Here is a 17,875-nt window from a genome sequence, read left to right as displayed (position 1 = left end):
TAATCGATGATATCATTTTAATTGCTTCACAGTTTTATTTATACTTTAATAAATTGACTTTAAAAAATTTAAGTCATAATAGATATTTATGTAATCAATTTACATATAAAAATGTAAATTTCTTACTTATACCTATCTTACTAATATTATAAATGCGAATGTTTAGATCGATGGATGGATGGATGTTTGTTTGATATCTCCAGACTGGCTGAACATATTTCGATGAAATTTGGAATACATATAGAACACAGTCTTTAAGAACACATAGGCTAATTATATTTTTTTTATTCTGCGCAGACTGAGTCGCGTGCGTCAGCGAATTTTTAATATATTAAGATAATAATTTTGACCGTTTTTTCCGTAACTTAATTCTTTAAATGTCCTATTACCGTGCGTAGCTCTAAAAGAAAAAAAAATCATAGGACGTACTCTGGTTTAGATTTAAAGATTTATTCACGCGCACATTATATTCAAATATAACTCGAATAACTGCATTGCTTTATAATTAATCTTTATAATACCATCAATATTGGTGTCAATTCGATATATTAACTACACATTATAAATCTATTATCAATTCCTTTAAAATACACTGATTTTGTGCTTCGATATTTAAAAATGGTAATAAATTAAATCTTAATACACTAAAATATTACATTCCAAATATAAATCAAGAGTTTTTAAATTATAAATCTATAAAGGCAAGCTTGGAATTTCAAATTTCCCAAAATATACAGAAATAATACACTCATGCGATGAAAAGAGTTACATATAAGAGATCGTAGAGATGGGACTGTTTACATCGCATGGGTTTTTGTTAAATGATATAAATTTATTGCAGATTTACCACTGATATGCAGACATTAACTATTCTGTGGCCACGTGTTTGCGATGACGTCACTCCAGTCGGCCAACTTTCTTCCCCTTCACTATCGTCGGCTTGTTCTTTAGCAGACCTTTTCTTCGTTTTGAAGTCTAAAAAAATCAAAATAAATTAATTAAATAGAGTCAACGTCACTACAAAACAAATAACATACATGGAACATATAAATGAATAAAAAATGCGTGTTAATGTTTATATACCAAAAAAAAGCATAGTACAGTCGCGGAAATCCTCAGTGTTCCACTTACAGAAAAATTATCTCGATTCTAGCATCGAGACAAACTTCACCCCTTTTTATAAATAACCAATCCGGTAGCAATGAGTTTCGCAAACGACGGGATAAAAGTAAAAAATAATTAGTCGTGTACCACCAACTCTTTTTTCTACAGAAACATTAAAAAAATGCGTCCCATTTTATTGCTTGCGCGCCGTCGTGTTAATGCGTACGAAATGTTCAAACGAATATCGCCTTAAAGGTGAAACATCGACAGTTTCCCCGACTGTACTTGCAAATATATTACAAAAATGATAACATGTGTAACTATGAAGATTTTATTCTACACTTATTTCTTACGAATTTTATGAAATTAATGAAAGGGTACAAAATTATTTTATTTAGCAAAATTTTTTTTAAAACAATTTCACGTAAAACGTGTAAACACAAAACAGAAGCACACAAAAAAGAACATCATAAAACGATTATTACTGTGTCATACTGTACCCCTGATCCTAGGCCTGATGTAAACTGCAATAGGAAAAACAATATTATTAAGCGAGTTATAAGCATTAGTAATACTAAGCCAATGCACTCTGCTATATAAAATATTTCGGACATGCTGAGCTCTATGGCGGCATCTTTCCTCCCCCAGGTACACATACATATATTCTTATCTTATTAACAATTTACCCACCTCCATTAAATCCATTGAGGTAGCACATTAATATTTTATTGCATTATTATACAGCCATCTTACTGTTAACTACCTTCATAGTATATTTTCTAGTGAAATTTTATTATAAATGTGACTATATTTCACAATTGGCCTGAACTTTATCGATATTTTAAAACTTTAGACGACTCTAAAGTGCAAAAATATTAAGTTAGCTTGTATCATTCACTGAATAGAAATTAAGTTGAATATTCATATTTAAATGTTAGTATTAGCTTAGAACCTAAGTTATAAATACTTAAAAACTGAATCTTATACGAACTGCGGCACTTATCACATCCTATACTAATCACTTACCAAATCATAAACTTACTTCAACACTTATTCATTCAATCGTTAGATTTAATCAAAGCAACTTATAACAAGTACACCAAACGAATCAACTATATAACTGTGTAAGTGCGGCATAAATAATATTATATAAATTTTTTTTAAACTGATAAATAAATTAGTTGCAGAAGTATCGGGATTTGTTATATCTTTTATAGTTAGTGAAATATTATTTTATTAGCAAGCATAGTTTCTTGAAAGTTACATACCTTTTTAGAGACTGCATTAGAGGTAGGAATTGTTCTCTTAGCGAGAGGTATACGCGGCCTGTTGAACTCGTCAGGCTTCTTTACCCTGCAATAAATAAACAATAATAGCTTAGTAAAATACCAATTTTATAAAATTCTATGAAAAGATGCCATTGTATGTAAGAAGGTGACAAAGGAAGTGAATCGAAGTGAGTTGGTACAGTCACCGTCATTCGCACTGTTCCAGTAACACACTAAATTAGGAAATATCATTACAAAACCGTCTTTTTGGTGTCAAACCTGGTTAAGCGAGAGTCCAAAGCACCGCGACTTTTTTCTTTCTTATAGAAGTTTCCCTTTCATCTGAGTTTTCAGTTATGGATGTCGACTGGACAATGACTCTCGCTAACAGAGATTTCTCGCTTATCTGGCTATATATGTCTTTTTAAGTATCTTCTCTGCTCAAATCTGCGCGCTGCGCACTGAGCCACTTTACTTTAGCTATGAAAACATCTATACGTGTGTGACGTCATCGCTCGCCTATCTCCAGTAATAGTGGGGTTTGGGAGGTATTACCTGTATATTCTGACGAGCCAGTGCTCGGAGGTGTAGGCCTCCTCCAGATAGGTGAGCTTGAAGCCGCGGTTGCCGGGCAAGGAGCCGCGCGTGCGGTCATACCCCGGCGGACTGCCGCCGCTGTCGTATCTACACATTTTATAATAAACAATTTACTAAAACAACTAAATACAAACTTTAAAACAATCCAATTTATAAACTAGAATGGTTAATTTAAAAATATAGATTTAGAGCAAATGAAAATTTGTGTATTAGTAAAGTATATATATTGCGTGTACTTACCGATAATACGATAATTTGTACATTAAACAATTCAACATAGTTTTCGAGGCTTCCGAGTCTATCCGATATTCACCGCGCTCCGTGAAGTAATCCGCTTCCTGGCGAATATAGTAAAAATTTCAAACAGTTGATAAGAAGGAAATAAAGCCTTAAATCCCTAATCGAATAGTCGGCCGCCACTCCATGCCTATGTGTTCTTTCAGTTTATATTCTACATCTATGCCAATTTTTTGCAAAATTCATGCCGTTCTGGATATACCTACTAAAAACTACTACTAAAAAAACATTCGCATTTATAAAATTAGTAATATCAAAGGGGCATACTATTAAAAAATTTGATAAGCACTTAAAATTTCACGGAAAAACTAACAATAATTTAAAATAACTCACATGTATATCTCTAGGATGTTCGCCTTCAGCAATTCGCACCATCCATATAAACTTATTGATATCGTCGCCTGAGTAACCAATAGCGCCGCCGAAGATTACCAGCACATAGTCCACGTCTAACATTGACATTATCTCATACGCTGCACTTTCATTGCTCGCCATAGCTTTACCGACCAATGCAATATGAGAATTGTTCCATGTATTATTGTCGACCAAAGTTGTTCTATTCCCCATACCTGCTATCTATTAAAATATATTTTTTTGTTTGTCAAAAAAATGATAAGAATTAAAATACACGTTTATGTTATTTAAAAAAACTGAATAATACGCGTAAGACGTCTTGTTGCTCAGGGATTAAGAATTGGACTTGTAATCTGCAAATTCTGGGTTCGAATCACGGCATACAACATCGTCTTTTCTATTTTTGATTTACACACGGCGTTGTTACGGTAAAATCGAACGAAAAAAAACTCATGCTTGACGGGTAGTATATTTCTTCCATTCACTTCGTCTAAACAGCTTAATAATATAGTTCTGAAACTTACCTGATAACCATAATCCCACCATGACATAATTCTTGCATCTTCTGCCGTGTTCTGTGACAACCAACCATATGCTTCACGGAAGTCGTCTAAAATTTTTCGAGATCTGTTGAAATTAATCCAATTAAATAGATAATTTCTAACTTTAACAAGATATGTTTACTTAATAAGCACTTAATCCTACAACAAGCAACAATTTTGTATACTGCTTTAGTAAACCTCTTTGATTAATATCACAGCCTTTTTTATTCACAAGAAAGCTATGACGTCATCGATCTCCGACCTTTACTCATACACACTCACCCATCATTTCCATAACTGGCCAATACGATACTGGGACTGGAATACGCATTTGACGTAGCCCAAGTACAGTGGACAGAGAACAGCATTAACAGGATCATGAAGGCGATCAGTGTACCGGAGCGCACATTCATACCGAGCACGGCGTCAGCGGGCGGTAAGGGCTCCTGGGTACGCTTCTTTACTTTGCCTGCCTATTAATATATTGTTGTCACTTTTGTTTTTAAATAAAATGTAAAGAATGAAGTTTGAAGTCATACAAATGATTCTACTGTGGAAAGTTTACAGACGGATAGTTTTCGTAAAAACCCATAGGTAGGATAACTAAAACACCAACAACAACCTTAACTGTACTTTAGTAATGTTGTACTAAAATATGTACATATTTATTAAAAGTACATAAGAAAAAAAGAAAAAGTAAAAAAAAATCTGTACTTTACAAAAGATATTTAATAAATTTAAAATAATTTTTTTATAAATAGACTTAATTCTATAGCAAAAAAGGCATCGTGATCAACTATTTTACGCTTTAATAAAAATCTAGACAATAATGTTTTAATTCTTAGACGTTATGAATATCTTAGTCTCCATATGTTGATCATCAGCTCACTACATGTACCCACCGAGGGGCACAGAGCCTACCCTAAGTTAGGGGTGACTAGGCCATAGTCAACCGTGCTGGCCAAGTGCAGGTTGGTTGACTTCACACATATCTTTGAATTTCTTCTCAAATATGTGCTGTTATTTTGTAATAACAATATTGTGAAACATAAATATTCTAGACCTAGCGAAGCACAATCTTGCTAAAGTAAACAGTACACGACAATGGCAACTAAGAATAACTCTCATTGACTTGGTAATAAGGTACATACAAAATGACATTGGAAATGCTACGGATACAGTATTTATTATCATACTAAGTCTATATGTTATATTTGCATATAACATAATATATTTCACAAGTATTTAGGATTGTAAAAACTTGTGAAATATTTAGAACTTTTTTAATAAAATAAAAAAAGAAATCGAATTCAATGCTTCACGTCTCAAATATATGCACATATATTAATATTGATAAATATAAATGTATCCTGTTTTCGTAATTCCTTATTAAAACTTTAACATTGGTACTAACTTATTTGTGTTACACACACCTATTTATAGTTAGACTAACTTTCCAAAATTTGACCTTGAACAAAATAAATCGAATATGGCACATCATCATCATCAGCTCACTGTACGTCCCCACCGAGGGGCTCGGAGCCTACCCTAAGTTAAGGGTGATTAGGCCATAGTCATGGAACATACATCACTTTAATAGAAAATAATAATTATTAATTTAATTTCATGTAATTTTTTATAAACACCACTATATCTGACCTAGTTAGATTAAAAGATATATAAGTGAATTAAAAATATATTTACCTTGTCATAAAGATTCTTAGATTCTTCCGGCTCAGGTTGAGTCATGATAACCTCGTCTTCCTTCAACACAAGATCAAGGAGTATGGAGAATGCTATACCAGCCAGGATGCAAACAACTGGTGTTAACGTCAACATCAGTCGCACCATCACACCCGCGAAGTATACCGCACTTAGGGCATACAGAGCAACTGAAATTTTACATACAAATAACTGTTTCCACTGTTGAAATACTTGTATTCAAACATATTGCCATCTCTGTCAAACTCTTGGGAAAAACAGAGATGACAAATATGGTGTACAAATTGATTTATATTTGTTGTATTCAGTAAATATAAAATACTACTTCTACTTCTAACACATCCATTGTTAAGTGTTCGTTTTCGTTCGTTCAAAATTTCGTTTAAAATATAATATGATTGCATTTAAAGATTTAAACAGAATTTTATAATTTAGTTCATTAAATTAGGATAAGAAATATTTTTATGAATATTCATCTATGTCTCAGTCTTTTAGAAACATCTGGATTTTCCTATCTATATCTGATTTGGTTTGCATGTGTCTTATACCCACAAAATATATACTATACGCAACTCTTATAAAACTGATATTTTAAAACAAGAATTGGGTTACGTTAGTTACATTTTCAATAGAGAAATTACTCAACAAGACTCAATAGTAATCTTAAGAGCAATAGAAGTATGTTTAATAGTATAGCAACAAAATTTCGTACAATTAAAAAGATATTAAACCATGAAACATGAAAATTAATTGGTTACATTTGGATAGCCTTATGCCATAAAAAAAACAACTACTTTAATTCAATAAGAAATTTTTCAAAATGCATTTAAGAATAACATCACTAAGACAAAATAATAATAATAATTTATTTAGACGAGATCTATTATAAAAAAAGTATTTCAACCACTCTGTCATACTTCCAGCAAAGGAACTTATTGTAGTGAAGACAGTATATTATTTTTACTTCTTCTTCTTCTTCTAGTGCCTCTTCAGTCTTGAAGGTTGGCCGCTAACTTCGAATATTTGGTTCTGTCAAGCGCAAGGCGAAACAGTTCCTCTGCTGACCTAATCCCCGTCCACTCCCTTTATATTTTTACTTAGTATTCTTAAATTTCCAAAACATAGTGTGACATAACTACTGTCATTCTCTGCGTAAAAACTATGATAACAATGTTTTTGTATAGGTATATTGGCATTGGAAACTCACAAGTAGAATCACTTTTATGGTGAAGTCAAACGTAGATAAGCAAGAGTCTAAGGGACGGCAATATTATTCTTTCTTATGGAGGTTTCCGTCCAACCCGAATACCTCAGTAATGGAGGTCTTTCATTGAAAATGGACAATTTCTCGCTTATTTAATTCCTGTATAGCCATGTTTAGTATATGGGTAATTGTGGGTTTAAATTAAATAGAAATTACCAAAAACTCTTTCATCATTAATATTCTTGATGCAATACCACAATCCTACTGGGAAGGTGCAAACAAGAACATGCAGGTCAAAGAAGAATGACGACCAGGTTGTCGGCTGATGTTCTGACACCGATGCTATGATAGGAATATGGATCTTTGCATAGCCTGTATCCCATAGAGAATAAAACCTGAAAGAAATTATACATGTCAATGTGGCCTTAATATGGTATCAGTTTAGCTTTATAACTGTGGGTTTCTGATACCAAAATCTCTGTATAAAACATATTGTCATCTGTCTTTTATCTTTGACAGAACAGAGATAACAATATGTTATAAACAGGAATGGTCTCGAAAATCCACCGTAAGTAAAAATGCTGCGATTGTACCTATATTAGAGGGACATTAATTTAATTACTACTCCTTTCCTATACTATAAATATGAAAAAACACAAAAAGTAATTTCTGTTTGAATTATTTTGTGTGATTTTAGTTTTTTTTTGTGTTTTTAATTGTGTTATAAGTGTTGTAATGTCTTTGAACAGATTAAAGGTCTTATTATTATTATTACTGCCCCTAATCCAAGGCATTCAATGAATGTATAAGCATTTATTGATATATTACTTACCGACCACTCCATGGTGCAATAACACCCATGTATGTCAAGAAAACAACCATAATGAAGACTAAAGCAGCTGCTGTCAATCCTCCTACGATTAAAAGCTGTTTCCACTGACCCTTTGGGTTTAAACTGTGTAAATACTTCATGGCACCGATAGCCATTAATAATGCAAACACACCTACAAATATTACAATTATATGATAGTTTCAATAAACAAATTTATTACATTCACATGACAAAACTATGTTTTAAAAAAAAATTGTATCATCATCTGATCACTATAAGTCCCCACTCCGAGGCTTGGTGTCTACCCTTAGTTAGGGGTGACTAGGCCATAGTCAACCACTCTGGACCAGTGAGGTAGTATATGAATTTTATATATCTAATAGTAAATCAAAACATAAGATTGATTTTCTTCAAATTACTATGAATCAAAGGTCAATTATCAATTATAGTTCAATAACACAATTTAGCTTAGCAACATCATTAAATTTATTATGAGAAACTTTTACAAGTTTGAAATTATTTCTAAAACTTGTATATTTCTGTAAAATGCCAAAATATTTTTATAGGAATCTTTTAAGGTGGACCAAATTTCAATATTATTGTTAGTTATTTTAGAGTTTCCAACATATTGTGGTACAAGATTTTTATATATAAGACAAAATTAGCAATTTATATTTACCTGATGCAGCCATATGTTCACTGGTACGAATAGGCTGGAAACCTACAAATGGTATCTGCATAGACAGTAATAATCCTATGATATAGAATACAGTGTAACTCACAAACAATCGTTGTGAAAACCTGCCCATGATAAGCAGAACAAACACATGAAGTGGTATTAAGTTTATAATGAACACATATCCACCCCATGCTGATACCTAAAACAAATATTTCATTGATCATTTGAATTAATTTTATCTTACTTATATTATAAATGCAAAAGTTTTTTTTTAAATATATAAATATAAGCAGATTTTTTTGTAAATTTACTAATATTTATTTTACCATTCCAACTAAGCTCTAGGCTTGTGCTAAGATATGGTTTACAACAATAGTTGTAAGTTCTAAATGGATAGATGTTTGAAGGTATCTCTGAAATGGCTCAATGAATTTTGATGACATTTGGCACACATGTAGAACATAGTCTGGAAGCAGCATAGGATACCTATTAAGTTTTTTGTTATAATTTCCCATGGACAGAGTTGCAGGCAATAGCTTGTCTTCCATAAACTAATAAATAGCCTTACTACCATTCTCACAGATAATCATTGATTGCTACTGTTCTTATTGGATATTTAACATTATTGAACTAATGACACTAAAACTGAGACTTGCATATTCTGATAACCTAAGATAACACAGATGCATAAAATTAAAATATTATTTATTTAATACATAAAACACATACCATATAAAAATAGGAGAGTGCAGTACATATGGACCAAGAGACTGATCCACTTTTAACACTTCTCAACCAGAGATAATATGTAAACTGGAGAGCAAAAATTGCAATGCCTTCATTGTCATAGCTGCCAGCTACTGACCTACTGCTGTAGCCTGGTACTATAGCTATGAAGCAAGCTGCAAATAAACCAGCTCCCCTTGACCAAAGCTCTGAAGTTAACAGGTAAGTAGCTATGGCCGTCAAACCACTGTAAAAAAATGAACAATTTTTTTTAACTATGCTGTATTTAATACAACTATATTGTTTAATTTTGTGAATAAATAATAGTAAAATTTAAAACTCTGAAATCAATGATACATTACATTAATAAAAAGGAGACTATATACCTGAATACAGGTGCAAGAAACACACAAATGTCTCTTATATGAATTGGTATGTTCAGGGTGTGTAATATCCAATGTATGGTGCCTGAGGTTATCATGAGGCCAGGATATACTGTTCCGCCAACAATCCGGCCGAGAGGATACCACGCGCGCTCATCAAACCAGTTAAGAAAGTTGTAAAAGCCATGTTGCACCATGTACGCGGTGGATCTATAGTTAAACCTGAAACACGTATGACCACGTCAAGAACAAAATTTTGGTTATTATTTTGAGGTGTTGTTTTATGATTACTTACCAAGGATCGAACTCATGAATTATACTTTCAAAACGTATTACAGCAAATAGTCGAGATGCAAAACCGGCCAACCAAGCTAGTGTCAGAACTGTGACCGTAATCAACGTACTGAAGCCGGCCGTATTTTGGAATAACCCTTTATTGGGGCCATTTACCGGCTTACCCGCCGCGGTCGCCGGCATTTTCAATATAACAATTCTTCTATTTATCTAATAATTCACAATATAAACTTTTTCATACATCAGTTCCAACAAAACGAATTTTAATGAAATTGATTGACTTTTCAGTGACGGACACGTCTCTCTCTTAGGACTGTGTTGCTAGGCTTAAAAAGTAAGAAAACCAAAGATTCCAAAAAGAAAAAAGTTTGTATTTTTTATACTCTTTGGTTTTCACTATTATATACTCTTTGTCCATCATTGCAGCACTATGATTTTTTTGACAATTAATTTGACGTAAAATTATGCAAAGTTGCGATGATGTACTCCAATGTACTCTTTGATCAGATAGTTGTTTATGGTTGTTTAGTAGTGATATCGAAATGAAAGTTTTTTAATAAATTTCAAAACAATAAAAAGGAAATTATACAGCGAATCTATCCACTTTAGAAATATAAAGTCTCTACCGACACTTAATTTATTAATATGGCTAATTACCAAGAAATTGTACACTTAAATGTCGGTGGCACCAGGTAATTTTTAATAGATTTCACTTATTTTATTTACATTTCAATTTTTATTTATAAAAGATAAATATTCGTAATAGATTTTGTATTGTGTACACTTTATAAAATGAGAAATCGTAAAAATATTCGTTAATATTTCAGGTTTGCTACTTCTTGGCATACATTAACTTGGGTTCCAGATACATTCTTTACAGCTTTACTCAGCGGACGTATACCCACAGTGAGAGATGAGACAGGTGCAATTTTTATTGATAGAGATCCCAATTTATTTGGCCTTATTTTAAACTTTCTTCGCACCAGAGATATAGATCTGACCACTGTAAATATAAGAGCACTTCGGCATGAATGTGATTACTTCGGCATAACTCCCCTCAGTAGAAGATTGGCGCTATGCGATGAGATGAATCATTCAGCCTGTGGAGATGTATTGTTTTATGGGTACTTACCTCCACCATGTAAGTTTTCTTATGAAATTTACTTTCTTAAAATTCTTTAATCTTAGTTAAAAAAATTCAAATTTTAAATTATGCTTATTGGAACAACACAATTAGACATATTCAACACTATGTTTTCTCTACAATTAATATTTAAACATTTATTATTAATTATTTATTTCAATCTTATTAAACCATTGGCACATTTTGTTTTTAGTGAATCCACCGATTCCGGGTAATGGGAATAACAGAAACACTACAAATTGTTCAAGAAAGAATTCTACAGCTTCTAACACAGATGTTGCCACAAATAGATCTCATTCCAGAAACTCATCCCTTGACCTTCGCACCGTTGGTAGAATACCATCACAAGATCAACTGAGGTTAGTACATAAAAATAATGTAATAAAATATAATCTAATGATAACACTTCACTGAATGTATATAAGTAGTTACAGTTATAATGTAATTAGTTGTCACCCGCGCCTGAGTGAAATTAAAAAAAAGCCTAGCCTATGTATTCATCCAGATTATGTTCTACATTTATGTCAAATTTCAGGGAGATCCAAGCAGCCATTCCTGAAATACCTCCTAATAAACATCCATCCATCCATATATCTAAACATTCAAATTTACAATATTAGCAAGATTTTAATGTTGAAACATAGTTATGTGAGAATGAGTAATTATCAGATTTAAACATGTCTAATGTTACTATAATTTTCAAGTCCTAATCTGAATTTGTAAGGCAAGTTGGTAGCGCTGAAAATGTGAGATTTGTTCTACTAACTACTCAATAAATTTAGTGCAATATTCTTTGCCGTTTCAGCCGTTGTGGTAGAGGACACTCTAGGGCAGCTTCTCTCGGCAACTCTGAAAGCCATAAAGGTTTGCGTCCACCTGAAAGTATGCTTGTATCAATTCATTCTAATAACTGCATTGTAACAGTACTATTTTGACAAAATTATTTTGTTTACTTTTTAGTAAATACTTGGGCAGACAGTATGAAAGTACAAATTATCAAGGCACATCACAACTGGATAGCTGTTGCATATTCACATTTTGTTACCGGATACAGGTATGTTTGTAGCCACAATGTATTGAAACCTAAGTCAGACTTATTACGTAAAAAAGTTTTTTATAGTTTATATTCCTATAAGTCTCAAATGTAGAACCTAGATGAGCTTAGAAATAACAAAATAGGGAGTAGAATGTGCATGCCTATGTTTGTTAGTGTAATTTTTGTAATATTAAGTTCAACTTGAATAACTTAAGGTTGGTATTAAATTAATAATGTCATAGACAAATCTTTCTTTGTTAATAAATTGTTTGAAAATAATAGAAATATCTCTATTATTGTGGAATTTCCTATTGTTATCTTATTGAGTCATTGAAGAATAAAATATTTGCTTTACATCCTGGTCTATTGTTTGCCACTATAATATACAGTAAAGAGTATTTATTTAAAATATTGTTTACTTTCAGATTAACTGACTCATGTGGATGGTATGTGGTATTTCAATCACCAGTACAAGATTCTGTGATAGAACGGATAGCATTGAATGCTAAAACCGGAGGCAGTGCTACATCAAGTGGGAGTAATACATCCGGTACTGATGTTATGCTGGGGATAGCGAGTGGTTCACATGTGAGGTTGTGGGCCTTCTCAACACATACAGAGCCAGTCAGACGGACATTAGTAGGTAAGAAAATAGTAGAAAGTTGTGGAAACATTCCTAGTAGTAATAAGATTAAATGGATAATTTACTTATGTAAAGTACAGTTGGGATTACTGACAGTGTTCCATTTTTAAAGTGATAATAATTTAAAAGTCTTATATGCTTTGTAACATTAAATGTCTGTTGTAACAATAGCATATTCAAAGTTATGTTTTTTTTTTAAATTTAAATATGTATGTTGCAAAGTTTAAAGCAAAATTTCTAAAACTACTACATTGCAAACTATAGTGACTGTACCAATATAAAGGACTCCCACACTCTCTTAGTATATCTTAAAGATTTTTTATTGTACTTATACAGCATGTTTTATTATCTTCCAGGTACATTCAACCTTGGTGTCCGTGTGGAGCACCTGTTATTTGTAGGACCACAGCTGGTCGCGCTGAGCGGCGCGGGCAGCCGCAGTAAGGCAGGCGTGTGGCACACCAGCACGCAGCACTGGCAGACACAGGATGTGGCACACCTCACCACACATGATACAGCAGGCTCCTTCCTCTTACTGGGCACTGCTACTGGTGCTATTAATTATATTGGTAACTATGAACATACTAACACACAGAGTTGTATTATGTTGACTTAAACAGCCGCTTAGTATAGATTTTTCATACTTAATTTAGTGGTAAAGTTATTTACTACTAGCTTTTGCCAGCGACCTCATCCGCGTGGATTTAAATCTAGTAATAAATATATCCTATGTTACTCAGTGATAATGTAGATTGGTAAAAGAATTTTTGAAATTGGTCGAGTAGTTTTTGAGTTTATTTGTTACATACATAAATACAAATTATTATTCTTTACTATTACAGATATATGTAGATATAATTAAATTTATTTGCAGACATGCAAAAGTTTCCTCTGCGTATGAAAGACAATGATCTATTGGTAACACAATTGTACAAGGATCCCAATCAAGAACCAATCACGGCAATATCAGTCTATCTTACACCGAAAACCAGTAAGTTGAATATTCTATTTATGTTTATTTATCTATTACCTATCACTTTGTTCCTACTTATGTTAAACTAGCTGTCTCGAATATTAGTAAGATAAATAAAAAGCATAAATTAAAAAAAAATTAATAGATAGTATCCTATGTCCGTCTTCTGGCTCTAAGCTACCTCCTCACCAATTTTCAGCCGTATCGGTAAAGCCGTTCTTGAGTTATAAATAGTGTAACTAACACGACTTTCTTTTATATATATAAGATGTCTGCTGTAAATAATTTTAGTTACAATTTTTCAGGCCCAGGTATGTTATTTTAAATTGATTTTTATCTTACTTTATTTTTTTTTTTTGTAAAAGGACATTTTATTTTGTATCTAGTTTTTTCTCTTTGTCTCTCTGACAATAAAACGAGACTGAAAAAAAGTTCTGTGAGATTAACTAATAAAAATTTTAATGGTTGAATTTCTTTACTAGCGGTCGCCTGCGACTCCGTCCGTGCGGAGTTGCACTCCATGCTTTTCTGTTGGTACCTTCTATGAAACATTCATTCATTAAAACATTCGCATTTATAATATTAGGAAGGATTATGTGTTGTCAGATCTGTGCGGCAACTGGATAGAGATAGCGTACGGCACGCGGTACGGTTCGGTGCGGGTCATCGTGCAGCATCCAGAGACTGTTGGTCATGGACCACAGCTCTTCCAGACCTTCACTGTGCACCAGAGCCCTGTTACCAAGGTAAATACTTTAAACAATTAGCCGATTGATACTTAACTCAAATCTCTTGTTTAGTTTACTTTGTACTTGTATGAAATCGTTTTCTTCTTTTGTAAAAACAATATGGCGACGTAACACCAGTATTACTGTTTCAACTGCCAAATAAAACATATTGACGTCTCTGTTTTTTTTAATATAGAATGTAAGGGATGACAATACATGGAGATATCAACAAGCGTTCGGTTAGGCGTTTAGTGGATAAGAGGTTAATTATCTACTATTCTATATTACTATACTAATATATAAAGTGGAAAACATAGATTTTCAGTAGTTTCGTAAAATAGGTTACGAAACTACTGAACCAATTTGTAAAATTCTTTCACTGTTGGGAAGCTATACTATCTCTGGCTGACTATTATTACTAGATTTATTTTTAATTCCTCGTGGACAAAGTAACGGGCTACTGCTGGTCATAAAATATTTTGTTACCAGGTATCATTATCGGAGAACTATTTAGTGTCGGTATGCAGCGAATACAATCACGTGAGGTCGTGGCGCGTGACTCGGTTCCGCGGAATGATCTCCACGCAGCCCGGCACCACGCCCAAAGCAGCATTCAAAGTGTTAGCACTAGAAGCCCCTACTGCACAGCCGCATAATGACTGCGGTCAGTTTATAATCTTATTAGTTGAATTGAGATGCGCTTAAAGAGATGTACGCTTCACGAATTGGCCGGTTCGCCCGGTGCAATACCACGACCACACAGAAGACAGGCGTCAAGTGGAAGCAATTCCCCGTACAGTCTGATGAGTGTGAGGCCTAATTTTATTTCTCTTTCCCTTCCCATTCTTTTTCTTATAAATAAAGGATGGGAATCAGAAGTGGATTTTCCAGACGAGGGATGCATAAGAAGGGTAATTATTTTCTTTCTGTGCAACCCTCCTCCGTCGATTAAAGGTAGGCAATGCATATCCAATTGCGTATGTCTAAGGGCAACGGTTGCTTAGCTATTTTAGCGAATTGCGGTGGCCGCTGGCCGTTTACCACTCTATGATGTTAAAAAATGTAATATTTTTGTTATGTATTTTAGGTCCTTATGGTGAACAAGATGAAGAACAGATATTTATACAGAAAGTAGTGCCAGATACAGACACTTTGTATGTACGATTAGCGTCAAACGGCAAGAGGTAAGCTACGGATTATTCTAAAAAGGTGTAAGGGTTTTTTGTATGTGTGAGTTTTGTATCGACTTTTTTATTTATACAAATTATGCAATACGTATAGTTTATGAGACAAAATATTGGCATTTATAATGTTAGTAAAATGTAACAAAAAGTATTCGTACCCGCAGTTATCTTGTAACTAGCTGAATTAAAAAAATATATATTTTAATTAGTAGCCTATGTGTTCTTCCAGACTATGTTCTACATCTTTGCCAAATTTCGAAAGAACCCATGCAATTGTTCTGGAGATACTTTCTAACATACATCCATCCATCCATTCCATGTATAATATTACTAAGAAAAATTCAAAAGATACAGATCTTTTACCAAGGTTTTGACATTTGGCAGTGAGTATACAATTTAATTTATTATATCAGAGTGTGCACGATCCGTTCCGTGGACGGTTCAGCGGTGTCGTGTTTCACTGTGGCGGAGTGCGAGGGCGCGCTGCGGCCGCGCAGGCTGCTGCTCTGCGGACATCGCTCCGGCGCCGCGCAGCTGTGGGACCTCACCGCGCCCACAGACCGCGCCGCGAGACCCGCACCCCCCGCCCCCAACAACGCCGCCGGTCAGTACACACACACATGCATACACACATACATGTATATACACACCCATGCATACACACACACATTTAGTAGTCGTGACTTCATTCGGTCGTGGTCCGTCATTTAGACGGTCATAATAAACTAACGATATTATAGTACTTACTTCTACTATTATCACATTATATTTTTAGTGTAAAAATTGTTTCTGTAATACATCGTTTCTTGATCTCGGAGATTCATAGTAAAAATATTTATTTAATGTGAGTTTGTCGATGCTATTTGTTTCGATTTGAGAGTGACGACGTCACTAAGTCTGAGGGATTGCTGTATATTTGAAATGTATTTTAAACACCACAATTGACACAACTATTGTCAAGAGAAACCAAAAGAATGTATTTTCTTATTTAAAATTATACTGTATTTAAAATAAATAAGTAATGATTATTCATCAGGCGAGGGGGAGGAGTCTCCTGTGGGTGAGGGCGGTCCCTCCCCCGACGAGTTAGTACGTCTGCTGTCTGCGTGCGACCTTGACGCTGCGCCCGCGCCGCTGCCGCACTCGCCCAGCCGGCCGCTGCAGCCATGAAACCGCGCCCGCACGCTCTGCACCGCGATATGCAGGTTGTACTGCTTCATTGTACACTGATATACTGCTCTGTTACTACTCTGTGACTACTAGGGTTATAGCACGTGAGCAAGCGGCTTCATTCGCCGGAATAGCGAAACCGCCACAGACAATTGCAGATGCGTTGCCTACATTTAATCGACGGATGTGATGTACAGAAAAAAAAATCTTAAATATGTATCCACTTTCACTTCCTTATAAGAAGGGAAGGAAGGCCTCCGGCACACAAAGGTGTTACTACGTACTACTAATATGTCGTAATTGTAGAGAATCTAAAAAAAATGTTAACTGCAACTCGAAGGAACTACGAAATTGTTTTTTTTTTTTTAAATACAGTGCAAACTACTAAATATGTAAGGAGTGTGTTGCAGTGTATTGGAGTTAAAAAGATTTTAAGAAAATATATTTATACCTACGAACGAGAGAATGAACCTTTAAATTTTTACACTGATTGTAAATAGCTAATTAATTTTAATATTTTATTTACATTTTTTATATTTGGTGCGTTCTATTTTTTTTAAGTTATCGAGAAATACTATCTTAAAAATACACATATCTTTAAAAATCATAATATATTAAATTAAATCACTTACTTCACATTAAATTTATATTCGAAAAAAGGTACAAAAAATATAAATTATTTATTTTTACGTATTCAAATATACTTCTAGATTTGCTAACCTTGTTGAGGTCAATCGTGTGTCTAAAGTTATAAATTTTTTAAACATAATATGGCCTTTGTTGGTATTGTTGGTTATGGAAGCATACATTTTATACAAAAGTCAAATCAAGTCACACAATTGTTCTTATTCTATCCATACATTAATTGTTCTCTGGTTATTTGTAAAGATGCGAAGTGTGACTGTTCCGTGCAAAGCATTTAAGGGAGCATACCCGTACTACGTGACCTATTTTTTTTAGTGTTTTCGACCCCTTCCTCACCTCGGTGACCACTC

General features: G+C 33.7%; 2 protein-coding genes across 5 annotated transcripts; one reads left to right on the top strand and one right to left on the bottom strand.

Annotated features, from left to right (window-relative positions):
- Positions 1-116: 116 nt before the first annotated feature.
- Positions 117-10,317, bottom strand: Stt3B (catalytic subunit 3B of the oligosaccharyltransferase complex). Of its 3 annotated transcripts, none has more exons than XM_013315557.1 (15): positions 10,004-10,317; positions 9,712-9,930; positions 9,329-9,572; positions 8,600-8,798; positions 7,921-8,092; positions 7,305-7,483; positions 5,867-6,054; positions 4,445-4,635; positions 4,145-4,247; positions 3,600-3,842; positions 3,210-3,307; positions 2,928-3,056; positions 2,373-2,457; positions 1,590-1,628; positions 117-975 (listed from the first exon to the last, which is right to left on the bottom strand). In XM_013315557.1, exons 1-15 carry the CDS (start codon positions 10,183-10,185, stop codon positions 898-900), a joined length of 2,349 nt encoding a protein of 782 aa, XP_013171011.1. In that variant the 5' UTR covers positions 10,186-10,317; the 3' UTR covers positions 117-897. The 3 variants fall into 3 exon arrangements, with proteins under 3 accessions (XP_013171011.1, XP_013171012.1, XP_013171013.1); XM_013315558.1 differs by having other exon boundaries at positions 1,605-1,628; XM_013315559.1 differs by lacking the exon at positions 1,590-1,628 and having other exon boundaries at positions 10,004-10,316.
- Positions 10,318-10,493: 176 nt separating this feature from the next.
- On the top strand, positions 10,494-17,371 carry LOC106120382 (BTB/POZ domain-containing protein KCTD3). Of its 2 annotated transcripts, none has more exons than XM_013315719.1 (13): positions 10,494-10,694; positions 10,830-11,143; positions 11,340-11,505; positions 11,952-12,010; positions 12,107-12,200; positions 12,608-12,825; positions 13,182-13,394; positions 13,700-13,816; positions 14,405-14,544; positions 15,016-15,190; positions 15,614-15,710; positions 16,124-16,314; positions 16,747-17,371. In XM_013315719.1, exons 1-13 carry the CDS (start codon positions 10,648-10,650, stop codon positions 16,878-16,880), a joined length of 1,965 nt encoding a protein of 654 aa, XP_013171173.1. In that variant the 5' UTR covers positions 10,494-10,647; the 3' UTR covers positions 16,881-17,371. The 2 variants fall into 2 exon arrangements, with proteins under 2 accessions (XP_013171173.1, XP_013171172.1); XM_013315718.1 differs by having other exon boundaries at positions 11,952-12,028.
- The last annotated feature ends 504 nt before the right edge of the window (positions 17,372-17,875 follow it).

Source organism: Papilio xuthus, unplaced genomic scaffold, assembly GCF_000836235.2.
Source record: "Papilio xuthus unplaced genomic scaffold, Pxut_1.1 DF826961.1, whole genome shotgun sequence".
In the NCBI taxonomy this organism is placed as follows: domain Eukaryota; kingdom Metazoa; phylum Arthropoda; class Insecta; order Lepidoptera; family Papilionidae; genus Papilio; species Papilio xuthus.
The sequence above is the reverse complement of the archived record's forward strand: the minus strand, read 5'-3'. Positions and strand labels throughout refer to the sequence as shown.

What these genes read in the sequence shown, in the direction of transcription:
- Stt3B (XM_013315557.1), bottom strand. Translation starts at nt 10,185, where the DNA reads ATGCCGGCGACCGCGGCGGGTAAGCCGGTAAATGGCCCCAATAAAGGG. An exon ending in GGTGGGATTATGGTTATCAG is followed by an intron (nt 3,843 to 4,144) that starts GTAAGTTTCAGA and finishes ATATTTTAATAG; the next exon opens with ATAGCAGGTATGGGGAATAG. An exon ending in TGGCTCGTCAGAATATACAG is followed by an intron (nt 2,458 to 2,927) that starts GTAATACCTCCC and finishes TATTTATTGCAG; the next exon opens with GGTAAAGAAGCCTGACGAGT.
- LOC106120382 (XM_013315718.1), top strand. Translation starts at nt 10,648, where the DNA reads ATGGCTAATTACCAAGAAATTGTACACTTAAATGTCGGTGGCACCAG. An exon ending in TTAAATGTCGGTGGCACCAG is followed by an intron (nt 10,695 to 10,829) that starts GTAATTTTTAAT and finishes TTAATATTTCAG; the next exon opens with GTTTGCTACTTCTTGGCATA. An exon ending in ACCAGAGCCCTGTTACCAAG is followed by an intron (nt 14,545 to 15,015) that starts GTAAATACTTTA and finishes TTTTGTTACCAG; the next exon opens with GTATCATTATCGGAGAACTA.